This window comes from Phasianus colchicus, chromosome 6, assembly GCF_987193195.1.
Source record: "Phasianus colchicus chromosome 6, bPhaCol1.hap1.1, whole genome shotgun sequence".
NCBI classification, from domain to species: domain Eukaryota; kingdom Metazoa; phylum Chordata; class Aves; order Galliformes; family Phasianidae; genus Phasianus; species Phasianus colchicus.
The window spans coordinates 34,396,508-34,414,360 of NC_143441.1; the positions used below are offsets into that span (position 1 = coordinate 34,396,508).

Sequence of the window (17,853 nt, forward strand, 5' to 3'; positions counted from 1 at the left end):
ATGCAGAATTATCACTAGCTCACATTTTACAAAGACTCTTATAGCTCTGAGATATGATTGGACCTCATACATGAATTAGTACTTCATTCAAAAAATCAGAATGGTTTTAAGAGACCATGCATTAAACCTTTCCACTGGAAAGTATTAGTTGAGAAACCAGCATCATGAGTGCCCATAGGACAATCTGTAGCTTGAGCCTAATTTTCAGGATGTGGAGATGTGGACAGAGATAGTTAATGTCTATGGGCAGTTCCTGGTGGCTTCTGTACAGTTACAAGCCAAAAGGATTCCCCTAGTTGCTTGTCAGTCACCAGCTCTGGAACATCAGTTGCTGGCAATCATCACACTGCTGGTGGCACTTTGACATTACAGCATGCCCAGGAGCAGGCACGTTCTGCATGTGAGAGTTGAAAGCATCTCACTGAGATTAAATCCCAGTGTTAATTTGAAGTATTATTCAGTGTAGCAGGTCAGCAGCATGTAGTGGTGACATTGAAGTTTTGAATTAATAAATTTTCAATGGAAATCTGTATTTTCTAGGGAATGTTTGCCATCAAGGCTATTTTTTCCAAGTTTTTCCAAGATTTTATATATTTTACTTCAAAGGTTTGTTCTATTGTTGCTGTTCTTGTGATCAAAAGCATTTGCAGTTTTCTTTCTTGAAATTAGTAACTATAGTAAAATGAACAGTATCTCTGTTTTAATCTTAAGGATATTATTTCTTTTAAAAGTAAATATTGATGATTTTTTTTTTTTCCCAGCCTCTTAAAGCACTGAAAAAACTATCAGCTGTTTGGAAATATTTGGCTACTCTCAGTTGCAGGCAATTTGAGTGAAGGACTTGCACTAACAAAGGCATGTTCACCATTTACTTGCTTTTTCAGTTTGTCCCCATTCTCTGTGCTTCACTGCTGCAAGACTGCAAAGTGTTTCCTATGACTGCACTATATTTAAAAACAAACACAAAACCAAACCCATACAAGAAAATCTTGCTCGCAAATGGGAACAATCACCTGTGGATGTATCTCCTAACTTGATGCCTCCTTTTCACTATCAGAGTGATATGAAGGATCCATAATAAAGCAGGCAAAATGGTTTCAAACCTTTGTCTGACACTCACTGTGGTCTGGGCTAAGTGTTTTAACTGCAAGGATGGCAGCCACTTGCAGCCTGTTATTTCTGTGAGAACATGCTCCTGTTATCTTTCAGTGCAGGAGATAGCATGTGCCCCTACCGTATGTATATCTGCAAGATGAGAAGTCTAGTCTGTTAATGTTATCACTGCTGTATCCTGAAATAGAAAACTGCAGGCAGATTGGATTGTGTTAGAGAATGGTAACCATAATAACCAACAACAATCTGCAAATGATAAGCAGCTTCAGTGTTTAAAAATGAAATATAAATAGCTTTCTAATAGTTCCATGGGCATACTTTAAGATTTTACTGCTCCTTAAATTTAAGGTTGTTTTGAGGATCAAAGATTTGACATTTATATTAAGGAGATCTTCAATTAGTTGACGTTGTTTTGTTATACACCTATATGAAATTGAATTTCATCAAATGAAATGTTATTTCATCTCTTTCTCAGATGCACACCATATGTAGAGACAGATTACAAACATCCTACATGGTGTATGGACTTCTATGTAAGGAGATGAATTTTAAATTCATAGCTAGATATACAAACAGTATATTCAGAAAAGAAATTCAGAGTCTGTTGCAGTTAAATGCAGAGCATCTCTGTGATTTGGAGTTTGCACCATTTTCTAAGGTGCTGCCCAGTGCTTCTGAAATGAAAATCTAGGACAAACAATATTGAGTAAACCTTTTAATAGTTGTAAACGATACATTTTCGGGGAGATGCTTTAAAAAGGAAGGAAGGTCTCTGTCACATCATTCCTCCACATAAATTTACTTACAGATAGGAACAGCTAGCAGGAGCCTGAGGAACTCAGGGTGAATTCCTTACTGATTGCAACAGGTTCTGAGCCTTCACTGTAACAGTGTGGTTTCTGTGCTCAATCACAGATCTTCAGCGTGGTTTCTGTGCTCAATCACAGCTCTTCTGGGCCAGTTTGTTTTCAGTCTCCCTTGCTGAGATACTCCAGCCATTTCCATAAAATACTTGGATACTTTTTAAAACACAATCTCATCTCCTCTAATTACAGGGACACTGTGATTACTAGTGTAGTTCATTCAAAGAGTAGCTATAAGAATTGAAGAATACCCATACTTCTAAATATGCCTAAGGAGCAAGAAGGCCCAGGCTTCAGATTCTTTTGGCAGTCCTTGCAGCCTGGAATGCCAACTGTATCCAGGACTGCATCAACAGAGCAGTGGCCAGGAGAGAGAGGGTATTCTCCTTCTGTTCCACCCTCAGGAGGCCCCATCTAAAGCACTGCATCCAGGTCTGAGGTCCCCAACATAAGAGTAGAAGTGCTAAATTTCATAGAAAAAAAGAAAAACCTGAAAAAATTACTTGTTTTTTTTTTCCCAATTTAAGTAATGTGGTTAAGCAGCTATTCAGCGTTGATGTGGGAGAGGCTAGTTTGGAAGTTGGATAGTTGAAGAGAAAGAGCTCTCACTCTTTGGTCTCATATGAAAGTTTTCTGGATTTTTCTGCCTCAGGTATATGAAAAGCATAAATAGGAGTACTGCCAAAATTCCTTTAAGAATAAATTACTCCTTATGTTTACAAGCAAATTCTTGTTGTTTGTTGTGCAAAAGAAACTTGTATGCTGTTGACGTTCTTCACTGGGACCCGAATGTGAATCTGGATTAAGTAAGAGTCAATTGCTTACCATTAGAGTTCTTGAAGAAAAAATAGTTGTTACTGTTGGATGCAAGTTGAAAGATTCTTGTTTATCAAGGAGCGTCTGTTTAGTCTATTAACCTTGACAACCGTGTCAGCAGTTTTTTCTGTTTGTTTTCCCAAAGGCACTATGTTGAAGTAGTATGATATACAGAGTTATTTTTAGTGCAGACAGTTCATAGTTATGCTTAAAAGATATAGGTCAGAGTTTAAATACTAGAGGTAAAAGCTGTCCTAGACAGTTTGAAAAGTCAATATGTTTAATCTTCGAAAATTAAAACTGAGGGGTGGAATCACTATAATATCAACATGAGCTAGATATTTTTTATTTAAGTTTGTTATGGCTTCACAGACTTCCTGAGGTAAGAAGGCACCTCTGGAGACAGTCTGGCCCAAACACCTATTGGGAGTAGGATCAATTAGGGCTGTCCATGTCCAGGTGGCTACTGAATGTTTCCAAAGATAGAGAGAGACTCCACAATCTCCCCAGGAAACCTGTTCTAGTGCTCAGTCACCTGCACAGTAAAAGGAATTATTTTTTTTCCTAGTGTTTAAATGGAATTTCTTACATTTCAATCTATGCTATTGCTTCTTGCCCTTTCACTGAGAATCATTGAGTCCAGCTCTGTCTTCTTTACTCACTCCCATCAGGTATTATTATACATGAATGGATTTGTATGTAAGGAAAAAAACTGCAGAAATGATCAGAGCAAACAGTTCACACCCATTGACAAACCTACACCTGTGCTTCCTTGCTCTTGGTAACAGATGTTTTATATTGCTATTGCTGTCCTGGATGCTGTGGATAAGTAAAGACTACAAGCAATTGTGCATATTAGAAAGCTTAAGAGGTGACTCATTTAATTCTTGTGATTTATTCCTCATTTCAAACTGAAGTCTTGACTCTTGTGATCAAATATCTAGGCAGTTCGTTTTCCCTTAGTGTGGAATCTGGTTCTTAAAATGAAGACTGGATCAAATTGAGTTTGCATAGCTCTTTGTCACATCTTCAATTATGTGTCCTGCCTGAAAGTACCAGTGAAGGAGAGGATCAATTTTACCTTGCAGTAGAGTCCTTAGCTTTGTTTCTTCTTTGTTTTTTTCTCTCTCTCTTTTTTTTTTTTTTTTTTTTCCCCCAGAGCTATTGTGCTTCTGGTGCTTTCTGCGTTAATCCCAGCTCTGTTGCTGTCCTGAAATTGCTTTCCTGCTGAAGTCTCCATCCTAGAGAATTTTTGGTAGTCTCTAAGTGCTTGGTCAGCCAGTTCTGCCTGGACACCCCAGTCCTGGGTCAGCATCTTTCTGCCCTGCTCCTTGTTTACCACTTAGCATTAGGCTAGTCAGGTAGCCTACTCGTTCCTGTGGAGATTATTCCAATCTTATTGCATTCTGTGCTTACCTTGAACTGCTTTATAGTCCAATCTTATTTTGTGTCTCCTGGCCTGGCTTTTAGTGTCTTGTTCATTTAGGTCATGCTGCTTCCTTCCTAGTCCTTCACTGGTTTCTTGACCTTCCCATTCCCACCACTTCTGCAGTCCGATTGCTGCCTGACTTCTGTTTCTAATCTACTCTTCCCCATTTCCATCACTGTCCTTACTCCTTCTGCATGAATCCTGAGATTTTTCATCTGTACTGCCTTACTGCAAGGATCAGCACCAGAGAGATGCTGTTGTGCTGTTGTCCAAGTGCAGGCAGCCCCATGCCACCCTGAACCACTGTGGAAAGGATACACAGAGAAAGTCCACCGCTGCTGCTTAGCCAAGAACAGAGCACAGGTCATTCAGAAGTTGTTATAAGTTTAAATTACCTCAATTGGGGATGACACTTTTGCAGACTTCAATTCTTGAACCATAAAAGCTATACACAGATTTGCTTTCTGAAGCTCTAAGATAGACTTGGGTACCTGTCATGATGTTTCAATTCAAGAGAGCAATGAGCAATTCAGCTTATTTACCGTCCAAGCTGCCAGACTCTGGCTGCTTGTGCTGTCTGTAGTGAGAATTGCTTGTGACATGTAAGTCACTTATAGTGACAGTCTGAATAAAGTCCTTCATCTGTACTGAGTGTATGTGAACTGCAGTCCCCCTGACCCTGATTTCGTATTCATGCCCAAAGTACAGAAGCTGATGAAACTGTTCAAAGATGATCACTTGATTTTTAATACACAGAAAACAATGTGCTTCCCTTATTGATGATATTAGAAGCAGCTGTGGCAGTCCTGCTGGTTTTATTTGTTGGTTTTTGTTGTTGTTGTTTTGCCTTGTTTTGTTCTGTTTTTCCTTCCCAATTGCCCATAAGAGCTCTATGAGACAAGCAAAGTAATGGGTGATGACACTGGTTTTCCTAGTATTGACAGGTGTGGTTTCACATAAAGAAGCCGTGCAGTACATTCAGGCCATTATGTTTGGACTAATAAGCGTATGTAGCCGCACTCTTTCAACATCAGTAATGGCAGCTGTCTCGGGTGAGTGACTTGCATTCCATTAGCAGTGTCTTGTAGGAATGGTGCACACTTTGTTTACTTGGTGAGAACACGATATTATGATATTATTTGTTTGAAGCATAATTTGCAATTGATGTGATGTGAAGTGACCACTTTGGCTGACAGATTAAACTACTGCTATTTTGTAAGCATATGGCTGGAAGATAGTGAAGCAAAATTAAACTGTTCTGATATCTAGTTTGCTCTTTCCAAGAGAATGTAACTTGGTTTTAACTCTGCTTTAGAATACCTAGGATAACTTAAACCACAATCCATGAATCACATCACCGATAGTCTGCAGAGGACCAAAGGTCTTTGTGACGGAGGAGGCAGGCTGAGAGAAGCGTGCTGTAACTCACGCAAGGGAGCAGAGATAGGTGAGATCTATTTGAAATAAGGGGAAGGGGTGGGGGAGGAGACACAGGCAGGATGTTTACAGTATATTTGAACCGCATCCCTGTTGAACAGGGAGGATATCTTTTCTTAGAGAAGAACTCTTGTCCTCTTTTCTTTGCGGAAGGCAAGAAGTTGAGCAGCACAGACTGTTTTTCAGTGCTGTGTATGTCCATGTCATTGAATGCTGTTATTCTACCATGGCTATAGATAGATAAGGGCAACCACACGCACATTTTATTCATACACATTCACGATACTGATATGTGCCCATGCTGCGTCGGTGGCTGTCCTGCTGTGATGCCGTACGCTGTGCCGGATCTGTTTCCCACAGCGGGAGGTCTGTGGGCACAGGTGTTGTGTTACCTACCTGCGTTGTGCCATTGCAGATTAAGTTGCACTGCGTTTCACCGGTGGGGCGGCCTGGAATTAATCGGCAGAAGGGAGCAATGAACTGAGGAAACAAAGCAAAGGAAAACAATCCCAGAATGATTCTGTATCATAGAGACAGAGGTAGTGGGATAGCTCCGTGTCATCCCGCAGAGCTACTGGAGGAGTAAGGGATACGCTCCGGCGTGCTGGGCTGTTTCGGGCTCCAGCAGCCTGCTTCGGAGCGCGCCGGCGGTGCCCGGAGCCGGGAGTGCCGCACCGCGCGGCGCCGCACGGCCGTGAAGCGATGAGGCGGCGCGGCGGGTCCCGGCCGCGGCCTCCTGCTCTCCCCGTCCCGGCGGCGGGCTCGGCGGGCTCCCGGCAGCCAATCAGCGCGGCGCCAGCGGCACGCGGGGGGCAGCGCAGCCCGGCCCCGCTCGGTCCCGTTGCTCGCCCTGCCCCGCGTCCCGCCGCCCGCCGCCGCCGCCGCCTCCCCGCCGCTCGCATCCACGGGGTTTGGTTCGGTGAGGGGAGCGGTACTTCAGAAGCAGTTGGGGCGTGGGAAGCCGGGAGCGGAGAGCTGCGCGGCGCTGCGGAGCGCGGCTGGCTGAGGGAACAAGTTGGAGATGCGGGAGGAAATCGCACCTTAGACGGATCGGGCGCTCCGGGCTGGTGCAGCGATGTACCTCTTCGGCAGCGAGGACTACGAGGCGGTAAGACACGTCCCCCGAGAGGGTCGCGGGGTTTTAATCTTTAATCGTTCTTTTCACTTTATAAATTTCTCAGAATTGTGGTCAGCTCTGAATACCAGCCAGTGCTCTGCTTCCTGCAGTCCAACTTTGGTGCTCATCGACGTGATCGCTTTTAAATGTGACGTTTTTCTGCAAGTTCTCCGTGCAGTGGGACACTGGTTGCTGGGTTGGGCTGCATTTCTGCTCCTTGTCACGCTGATGGCACCGAGGTGGTACTGAAAGCATTCAGATGCTGGGTGTGATGAGGTGACACAGGCTTCGGGCAAGCCAAAGCCCTGCTTCCAAATAATTCAGAATTATTCTTTGTGCTGTAGACGGCCTACACATAGGTTACAGGACTGAACTCAATTGTAGGTTATGGGGGTGTTGCCAAGTCATTTCTTTTGTCCAGTTCCAAACATGTCACGGCAGCGTAATGTAATGTCCATTGCAAGAGCCAGCTTAAAAAAAACCCCATAGCACACTCCCATTAGAATTTGACATTGCTTACTTCAGTATTTGCGTAAAATGACACTCTGGTGAAGTTGATGAGAAAGAAACCACAAATTACTCTGTGTTGTTGCGCGTTATTGGTTTCCGACATCAGAGTTTACAGCCCAAGCCTCAAGTGCTGTGCTGTGAGCGGACGGATGGATCCTTCCACCCACACACAGCTTGTGACAGAGACCTGAGGAGCTCCAGGGAAGCAAAGGGAGCAACAGAAATGTTATGAACTTTTCTATAGGAAATCAGAATAAATTCTGCGTGTTAAAAACGGTGCGTTCTTTGCATATAACTTGTAAATGTTTTGTTTTGGTTACCGATATGGTTCTCTGAATATGAAAGTACTTTTCTTGGCATTCTGGGTTCTCCAACACATTTCAAGGAATTCATTGAGTTACCCTGGATTTTTTTCCCCGTGTTTTTTTAATGGCAAACAGCTATGTTTGTGGGATGCCGGAAATGTGGAAGAAGTTGTTGAGGAAAAGAATTTAAACGCAGCTGTCTGCACATGGAGCTCATTGTGTGTGTGTGAGTTGCACCAACTTTCACAAACTGAGCAGGGAAATGGAGAAGAATGTAGTTTCTCCAAAGCAATAAACAACACAGTGTTGCAGTAATTTATTTTCAACTATTAATTAATTGCTTTTAAAAATTGACAACTGACAGCGAGTTTCCAACTGTAAGCTATTAATAGACTATATACTGTTTTAATTCACTGCATTATTGTAGCTATATCATAAAGCATTGCCAATCAGTATTAGTAGATTTCGAGGGTTTTTTTTGTTTGTTTTGCTTTGGTTTTTGGTTTGTTTGTTTGTTTGGTACTGTCTCTACATTCCACTGCGCCTTTTATGGTCACTTATTGCTTTGTAAAGGGACAGGAATCTGCGAGTTTGAAATACTGAAGTACCTGGCGAGTCACCTGGATGGCTGCAGCATGGTTTTGGACTCCCATGCATCTCTCAAACTCATCTCCTGATATGCACTGTCTCAATTTTTTAGAAAACATTGAGGCATTCTGTCATTGAAAATAGTTTCATGTGTAAGTCATTTGTCTCAGGCAAGTGGGACACCTCACTCCAGTCCCCCTACTGAATAGTTAAGCTATGTGGAATGGCGTCAATTAGGAAATGAATTGTATGGGCTTGGGGGTGCACATATATTTTTCCTTCAAAGTCTCTAGTGGTCCATGAAACCAAAGTGTATCACTTTTCTCAAACAAAATGTTTCATTAAGTCCAACCCAAAATATCACTTTTATATTTTCTTCTATGCAAAAACATGCAGAGAAAAATAGGGGTATGGTTTTTTTGGTGTTATTTTGGCAGTCAAACATACTGAGATGCTTGCTTTACTCAGTGATAAGAACGTATTAAACTATTCTTAAAATCACCAAAAATAGAAGAGTTGGGCTATGAGATCTTGAAGAACAGTTTTATTGTTCAATAAAACCTAGAATCAATGGAAAACTTCTCGGTAAAAATGTGTAGTTCATGAAGCCATATGCTCTGTACTGTGGAAAAGGCATTTGTTTTATCTTCCCACACGATTACTTATGAGTCACTGCAGGACAGTGTCAGTGAGAAGAGTGACAATGAAGATTCTCAGGACTTCATCTGAAGTTCTTGATTAATTTCAGCCAGTTTCAAATAAGTGTAAGACATTCTAGCTGTGAATATAAACTGTGATTCTTATCCTAGAAAAGTGATCACTAATAAAATTGAACATGATTAAAATATCTCTTAAAGAATTTCAATAAAGCCCTCTTAAGAACCCCGTCTTTAAATAGAGAAACTCTTTGATCACTTTATACATTTCATTAGCACATCTATGTGTGCACACATTTACAGAAATGTGAGCATGTGATGTGACATTCTGACTCAATTAAATTTATCAGTGAAACTCCATAGCTTGGTTCAACCAAGTTTTGCATGTACTGTCCTCTTTGGTTTTCCTTCATTCCAGTGCCTAATCAAAACATGCATTATTAGTTTTTCTGGGTGCACCGTAAGTCTGACAGCACCGATACTCAATTTGTCATTTCCTGCAAAACTTGGTTAACAAAGGCAATATTCCTTAAGGATCAGTTATCAAAAGACAGTACTGTGGTTTAGGACCACTTGATAGTCAGAAAAATTCCTCATTATCACACCATAGTAAGAAATGATGTATTTCAAATTGTATTAAAACCATGTAGCGGCAGTTCTCTCCTGTTTGAATGATATTTTTCACGAAAGTTTGGACTTGGGGTATTAACCATGTTTGACACTATTTTAGCACTTTAGGTAGTTGCTTATTAACCTCTTAAGAACTGATGGAATCGACATATTTTGTGCCACATACCAGGAAATGCTGAGGTGTTCAAGTATAGTAAACGACTTTATTTCATAAATAGAAGAATCCAAAAAAAGCTAGAGGCTGAGGCATCTCATTTGTGGCAATAGCTTGTTAGTGTAGGGATTTTTCTGTTTGTTTGCAAAATAAACCACTTGAAATGGAACAGAATTAGAGACCTTCATAGAAAACAAGAAGTGGGTGCTCCTCTCATGGTAAATTGTGCTCAGCGTTAAACTCCCAAAGCACCCAAAGTTTACCTCAGGTGGCCTTCTTAGTCAATGCGTAGTGTGTGAGGGAAGTGTAGGGTTGTGCTTGCATTTCTGGGAGGCTTGCCTAGTTCTCCTGTGCCCTCTTGCCCAACAGAACATTTTGCATAGCCAGAGATGCTTTGCTCCTGTTCTCTTGATTCAGCTTTGTGTGGGCTGCAGATCAACAGCAGCCCTGTCCCCCTGCTGCCTTTCCAAAGCCCTTGGGTTTAGGTGTGCAAGCCAGGCAGTGCCTTGTCGTTATCAGGGCCAGGTCACCTTGCTGTCTCACCTGTGTCCCTTCTGGCAGCCCTCCACGGAAGAACTATTTGGCTCCTCAAGTAGAATGATCAGGCACCACTATGATAAGTGTAAGATTAATTAGGATTTCTTCTGAGGGTAAACTGGCTGTTGGAAAGGTTTTTTGTAGGAGAGTATTTCTGAATTAGGGACGACTTTTCTTGGCAAGTGCTCACTTAATGAAAGTCACTGTATTTCCTTTACTCTTGCTTTCAAATGTCCTTCCTGAGGTCTGTCAGTTGAAGTTATATATTAGCAAAGCCTTATTTATGTGCAAGTCCTCACTAAATTTATGGCCAACGTAAGGTGGAATGACAAAGGTAAGGGTATGTGCTAGTTTAGGAGAAAGCATGTGGTCTGGGAGAGGATGTAACTCCTCAAAACTGCAGTTCATTTTATCCTCCAAAACACCCACAGTTGAGATTAAATTTACAGTTTGAAATACTCCTCCTTCCCCCTTAATAGCATTAACCCCTTGGACATAATTTAGTCAAGGAGGTTTGAACTGCATGTGTTGAACTTCTCCCTAAGAAATGATATACATGCAAATTTCACCTTAACCTCAGAAATAGGGTAAATAGTAATAGTCTGTTGCTACAACAGGAGTTGTCTGGGAAGATGATGGAACATAGAATGTGCTCATACTTTTAGGAAGTGATACCTGATTTAATTGAAGAAACGCAAAACTTGGCTCTCTAACTTTTACTCTTTATAGATTTTTCTCTTCCCAAGTATCCTTAGGAGGAATAGAAAACCTCTTTATAGTTTCAGTGAATTGCTTGTGATGTCCAGAGCAAATATTGTTGTTGCTTGTAAATCTAGCATTTGTCACTTGTATTCTCCAGGCAAAAGTTTTGAAGTTGTCTATTTAAATTAAATCTTCAGATCCCTGGAGTTTGCCTATGTCCTTTTGCAGGATGGAGCACTTTGCATTGAATATTAAAGATGATGTTGACAGATGCCAGTTGCACTTCTGACTCCTGCAGGGCAGCCTTATCTGCTAAAAAGTATGAAAATCTGTCTGCTAAATTTCTAAAGGACTGGAAGATCTTGAAGCATTCAAATAACATTCAAGTCTGAAAAGGGTTCCTTTTTAAGTGCTATTAGTGAATCAAACCTTGATTGTGTTTGCAGTAAGCATGCTGCTTGCAGGGCAAATTTGGCTGTAAGAAGGAGAAAAGCCCTCGTCTATTTTAGACACTTACTACTGTAAGTCCTAGAAACCAGCAGGGCGAACACATTGATGTGTTTTCAGTGTTTATTCTGAGTCATTGCTGCTTACCTTATTTCATAAACTGAATAAAGGGAGAAAAGATAATTAGGGCGTTGTTAAGATTCAAAGGAGTCATGTTTAAGTGTTTAGCAATGGCATTTTTTTTTTAAATCATATTGCAGACTAATGGAGGACCATGTCTAAAAATCGTAAATCAGAATTAATTGATTTGGGAAACGCACTGACTTGAATTGCAAATGAGTTCTGCAAATTACCTGTGGCAGAACACTGTAAAAAATAAACCAGAAGATTCTGGAATAACTTTTATTTGTTTATCTTAGTTCAGTCTAAGGCAATGTCTCATGCTGTGCTGAGATGAATAACTTCTGAGTCAATTGGGAGTGTAACTTGAAGTGCAGATGTGTAAGGTTGTGCTTTGTCCATGCTCAGATGCATCATTTAGCGTTTGGATTCTCTGCATTTAAACTGCAGATGATATTTGATTATCTCCTAGTAACGATAGAGGTTTAACCTGTTGAAGGTGAAAAGTTGCTTTAAAAATAATGTTTTGCATGTTAAAAAGTGCTACTGATTAATTTTCAACTACAGATGTTGTATGCGTGTACTAGGAATGGAGTTAGTCGTGTAAAAAAGATCGTATTGCAAGAAGTGCACTGTGTGAAGGGCATGTGTGCTCACGTCCAGAGCTGGATGTGGGGTTGTGAGTCACCCTTATCAGCCCTTTGCCCATGGATCCTCCACAGCAGCCAAGAGCAGAAACAGTAGAGTTTTTGTTTCCTATATTGCAAGAGCAAGGGTCGTTCTGTATGGCATCATTCCCCACAGCTAGCATGGAGACATCTCAGCTATACTCAGGGCTTTGCATGTGAGCCCCAGGATTCCCCTGAGGGAAGCTGGGAAGAGCCATGGGCTCCAAGCCTGTATTGGAGCAGCTTCTACAATGGCATCAGTTGGGACAAGCAAAACACTGGGGAAGAAAACTTTAATAAAGCTAATGTATAGAAAGATCTTGGTCACTAATGCGTTGCTCTCAGGGCACCCAGCATGCTTTCCAGTTAGTGATCTGTGCAACTACACTGAAAGTAGTTTTTCTCCCCTGAATTATACTGGCATTTATCTCCTGTAATGTCTGTGCATCCAAGGTAGATTATTTTTAATAATAATGTTACTGTTTGATTTTCTTGTCACTTTTCATTCATTTGAGTCTCAGTGACTGAGTATGGGGGCTTTTTGGTTAGTGGTGGCATACTGGAAGGATTTATGTTGTACTGGAGCAGGCTGCCCCGAGAGATTGTGGAGTCTCCTTCTCTGGAGATATTCAAGACCCATCTGGATGCTTTCCTGCGTGACCTACTGTAGGGAACCTTCTTTAGCAGGAGGTTGGACTAGGTGATCCCCAGAGGTCCCTTCCAACCCCTTTCATTCCGTGAATCTGTGATGCTACACCTGGCCTATCGCTCCATCCACCTCCAGCACAGGACAGGCAAGAGCAGTGTGGGAGGTGTGTGAAGGCTGTCTTCAGGCACTGAGCTGGTCGTGGTGTTACGTGCAGGTCCTTCTGCTGTATCTCAGCCTTACATCACAGAGAGCATTGCTTGCTTTTCACAGTGTGTTGCCCTGAGTGTGCTGTGTACTCTGAAACTAAACCTGAGTATCCCACTTCAGGAACAATCTTCTAAAAACAGATGTTTCTGACAGAAAATTGTGAGGCAAATTGATAGCTGCAATTAACCCAGAGTCTTCCATAGCAAATTATTGCTTAGTGGTGCCTGAAGGCAATGGCAGAAGGGAGTGAACATACCTCTTGCTGTTGAAATGGGACACGAGTATCTCACTGAGGCTGAGAACCAGATTCATAACTGAGGCACATATAGGAAAATGTCCTGTGAAATAAAGGAAGGTCAGATGGTTCCTGGAATTTAGAAGCCAGCCACACTGACCAGCTCCAGGTGATCTAGTGTCAAGGGAGAAGCTGAATTCTGTTTATGGAGTAGAGGGGATGAGATGAGGAATGTGCAAAGTGGCCTAGATTGGCAGGACTAACACAGTTCTCTCATGAATATGGAGAAAAAAAAATAAAATCAAACCAAGATATTTACAAATTTCATATGCATGGGTGAGTGTCATTGTGTTGCTACTGTACGTTCTTCCTTTGCTTCTCATCTTCCTCTCCCAGCTTGTGGTATGTGCTGGTGGGGAAAAAAGACCCAAGGGCAGAGATAAGTGCAGAGCCCTATCTCTGTGTTCCCTCCACCAAACTGCTCCAGGTAGTTCTGTACCTCTTGTGTCATCCTCCATTCTGAGACAGCAGCAGGAAGGATGGAAGGAATCTCGCTCAGGACCTGGGAATAGCATTTAGCAGTGCTGGTAGCTTAAGGCCTAATGAAATCTTTACATTACTTGGTTCTTGTTGAAGTATTTCTGACTGAAGGAAATAAATATGATATTACCACATACTTTCTGGCAGGTCTGAGTGTTTCTTCAGCAACTTTTTAAAAACAGGGTCAAATATTGTTTTCTAATAAAACGCCCTAGTGCAGGGAATTTCATAGACTGTACTGTTTCTCATGTTACACTAAAACAGTCTCTGACTTTCTTCATTATGCCTGATATTCTGTGTACAAGTGAAATCAAGGGAGCAGAAAATCACAGCAAGTTCTTTGAGTGTTAGATCTCTGAGTTAAGGCAAACCAAGCCAGTCAAAACAAAGTGCATGAGCTCAGAAAACAAAACAAAACAAAAACAAAACAAAATGAAAGAACAAAAACAAAAACAAACAAAAAAAGAACAACAGGTATTTTGGAAAACCAGTCATGACTTGGGGGAGTATTGAAAGCATTTATCCAGTTGTGACTGTCTGGATTTGTTCTCAGAAATGTGAAAGTCATACATTATAAAGCAGCGTTACCCTTGGGTAGTTCAGTGATGTTCTGTGTCCTTCTAGGGAGAATATTTGCCAACTTGTTAGGTGTTTCTGTGCTCTCTTTAAGTCTGGCAAAGTACTGCTCAGCATCTCTTCCTGAGTTTTGCTTCACAGAATTTAATCAAGGTGAACTTTAAAAAAGGAATCCCGAAAACTTTGTGATCAAGAATAATATAATCTTTCTTTTTTGTATTGTCATTTGCTCTACAGATCTTGATACATATATATATCAAGGAAATGAGGAGTTTGAATTGTACTTATTATAACCACAGCAAGTGTTAGCTGTGGGGACACCAGTCTGACTATGGCACAAACACAGAGCTAATGGGCTAATTCCTTGTGCTTCTCTGATTTGTGTGGCTGCCACATACAGAATTAGCTTGGATTCCTCTGCACACATCTGAACGTGTATGTTTACGTGTCTGGGCATTTAGGAATTATTTACAGTTTGCTCTCAGTTACACCACACGCATTCATATTTGCTACTTAATGAGATGTCAGGGGACATCTCTAGCTAGAGAAGACTCATGGATAAGAGATACTAATGTTCTGCCTGTTTTAAGGCATTGATTTGTAACTCTCAGGGTAGAACCCTGTGCAGAAAAGTTACAGCTATTTAGAAGGCAGCTCGAATGTGTCTGGTTATAGAAAATGGGCCTTGTATATGTTGTGTACGAATGCAGCACAAGAAATTTCCAGAATTTTCACAGGCCCCAGTGCAGTGCTTGTAACAATAGAGTTATTTTAAAGACTGTTCTCCAGTTAAATATTTGTGACATGCATTTTGATTATGATGTTGTTTAGTCTGTGGATAGATGTGAGTTCGCCAGCAGGGTTACACATGGAAGATGTGTTATGTGAAACATTGAATCGTGACTCCCCTGCAGCACATATGGGAAGCTGAAGTCACAGAGGCACGTTCACACTGTCTGCCATACGTGCCTGAGTGCCTGCTGTGGCAGACTGCCTGTTTTAGATGCTCTATCTTGGGTAGTGCAGCTACTGTTCTCCCATCTACAGTATATGAGGTGGTGTCTGGCAGTCTAGATAGCTCACTGCTCCCTTGACCTTTCAGCACCATAGTAGTTATGACAGCTAGATTAAGCATTCCTAGCAGGCAGGCTGAATATAGTCTAATGCCGTTTTGATAGGAGCCCTCCACACAGGTGAATCAAAAGCCAGAACAATCTACTTGAGATCATGTGATCTGAAACCATTCTGTTCCTCTCTTCCAGGCACAATTCCTTTTATTTATTCCTTTATTTTCTTCTTTTACAGTTGAGATTGTGTTCATGTCTGCGTGGGAATAGATTTTTGTTTTCCAGTCATTTATAATAAGTAGATGTGATGAGCCACTTCCGAAACAACTGTTCAGAGTAAACCGATTATTTATTTCTATTTAATATTGGCTGTGAGGAAGTCTGTCACAGAGGAATCCATCCAGCTCTTTAACAGACCATGAGCATCTATCTTCATGAAGATTTGTCTTCTCTAAATATTAAACAAGCTCTGGGCAATTGATTGGCTAAATGAAGCACCGTTTGTTTACTCAAACTGTGTGTTATTTTCCAGATAGCAGCTTCAGCTGATGGGGTAGAATTGTGAAAAGCTGAGGATAGCTGTCATATCTTCCATAGGAGGCACTGATTCTTCTTTCAGCAAATCTTTTTTTTTTTATTTATTTATGTATTTTTATTTTTATGTAGAAGCAGGTAATGCTAACTGTGACAAGCTTGTTTATTATTTTGTGAATCTCTGACCAGACTATTAACTGGGATTTGTACGGGGAAGCAGTTTAGTGAAACTTGGATGTTTTGATTCCTGTAATTGTAGGACTACAGCAATTTTGAAAGCTTTTCTCTGAGGAATGGATGAATGGAAGCCCTGAGAAGTTCTGTGCATGTTTCTTTGTCATTTCTAACACAACATGGATCTACACACTTTAGTACAGCAATACATTATTTCAAATGCCAAAAAATCTATGAATACTCAATTCTAGAATAATGTACTGTCTTTTATGGGAATACAGCTTAGTTTTACTTTTCTGTTAAATGTTACAAACAAGTCAGATGGACTTAACAATACAGTTTTGATCTTGGCAAATATTCTTCAAGTCTGAGTGTTTGTTTATTGGTGCAAGCAAAGCAACATTGTTGCATAGATCCAAAAAGAGTGTGTCCTACTAAGCTGAACTCTTCATTCTGAGATCAGATATACCCTTACAGAAGCTTTATGCAGCGGGAGCAATGGTACACCAGTTCATAGAAGCAAAGCTGGTTCATGCATTACTATTATATTATATTATAATAATATAATCCTATTGCAAGTCTATTCCTGCTCAGTATTGAAGGGAAAAGGTCCTTCATATCTTTTTCTGACCTGTAGCTGCCCAAAAGTATATAAGAACTTCCTTACTTTCAGTGAAGAAAAAATGTTTTCTTTCATGTGAAGAAATGGGATTTACTGAGAGTTACCATGTGCAGAACTTGATGCATTTGTATTCTTCTGTATGTGTAAACAGCTCAGCAAGATAAATTCTGAGACCAAATGTCACATAATTTATTAAGAAGTTTATTTATTATATAAATAATAATATTTATTCTTCGTTTATTTATCTAAGACATTAGATAACTTTAGAGCTTGTTTTTATTTTTCCAGAATGGGAGATTAATCAATAAAATTCTGTATAAAGTTGCAAAATTTCCATCCATGGGGATTTTCAAAACTCAACTGATCTGAGCAAACTGAGCTGGCTTTGATTCTGGCCCTGTCTTGAGCAGGCAGTTGGACCAGCCATTCTCTGCAGGTCCTCTCCAACATGATTTTTTCTGTGATTCTCTTCAGAGAATACAGACGATTAAGAAATGTTGCTATCACTGAAATAGAATTTCCTATGTTTTATGGTATGAATTAAAACTTACAGAAGTCTTCATCATGTTGAGCAGCCACCTAGCTCCTGTTGCTGAAGGATATCCTGTGTAGTTCTGAAACTTTAAGCCATTGGTCTGTAATTAACCATTATACTTTTGCCATCATCTGCTTTCTATATAAGCTTGGTGTTACACCTGTGGAGTGAGAACTGAAGGTCGGGGGCATTCGGTTGTTGCTCAAGTATAGTCAGCATGTATCGCGTTGTGGTTTACCACATATATTTAAGAAAGTTGTATTCTGTTTCCCCTAATTATCACGTGGTCTTTCTAAGATGGAATTATTCTCATTGTCTGCTATAATTCTGTTGTTTGTTGTGCAGATATCCTGGCAAGAGCATGGGTGGCCTTCAGAGATGCTTAAGTAAAATCATAAGGCTCACGTACAAGGCCTGAGTACCATATGTGAAATTTTGATTTTGTTGATTGATGCTCCACTAAAACTCAGTGGCAAGAAAATAATTCTTTTTATAATCATCATATCCCCTTATTTGCTGATATCTGCTAATAGTTTAAACTGCCTTGTCTTCTGGGTACAAGAGTCTTCCTATGTGTGCATGAATGCTATTGCTCTCTCCCCATAAGTAGTGTGGATTTTTA

At 40.7% G+C, this 17,853-nt stretch overlaps 1 protein-coding gene across 7 annotated transcripts in view; it reads left to right on the forward strand.

Moving 5' to 3' along the window:
- CACNB2 (calcium voltage-gated channel auxiliary subunit beta 2) overlaps nt 1-17,853 on the forward strand; it is a 223,331-nt gene that overhangs the window by 121,515 nt on the left and 83,963 nt on the right. Inside the window, exon 1 of one of the 7 annotated variants that reach the window (XM_090142917.1) lies at nt 6,502-6,766. The exons of the other annotated variants lie outside the window; for them this stretch is intronic. Coding sequence (XP_089999043.1) covers nt 6,734-6,766 — 33 coding nt within the window. The 5' untranslated portion in view covers nt 6,502-6,733. Of the gene's footprint in view, nt 1-6,501; nt 6,767-17,853 lie in introns of those variants that run through there. 7 annotated transcript variants of the gene reach the window in all.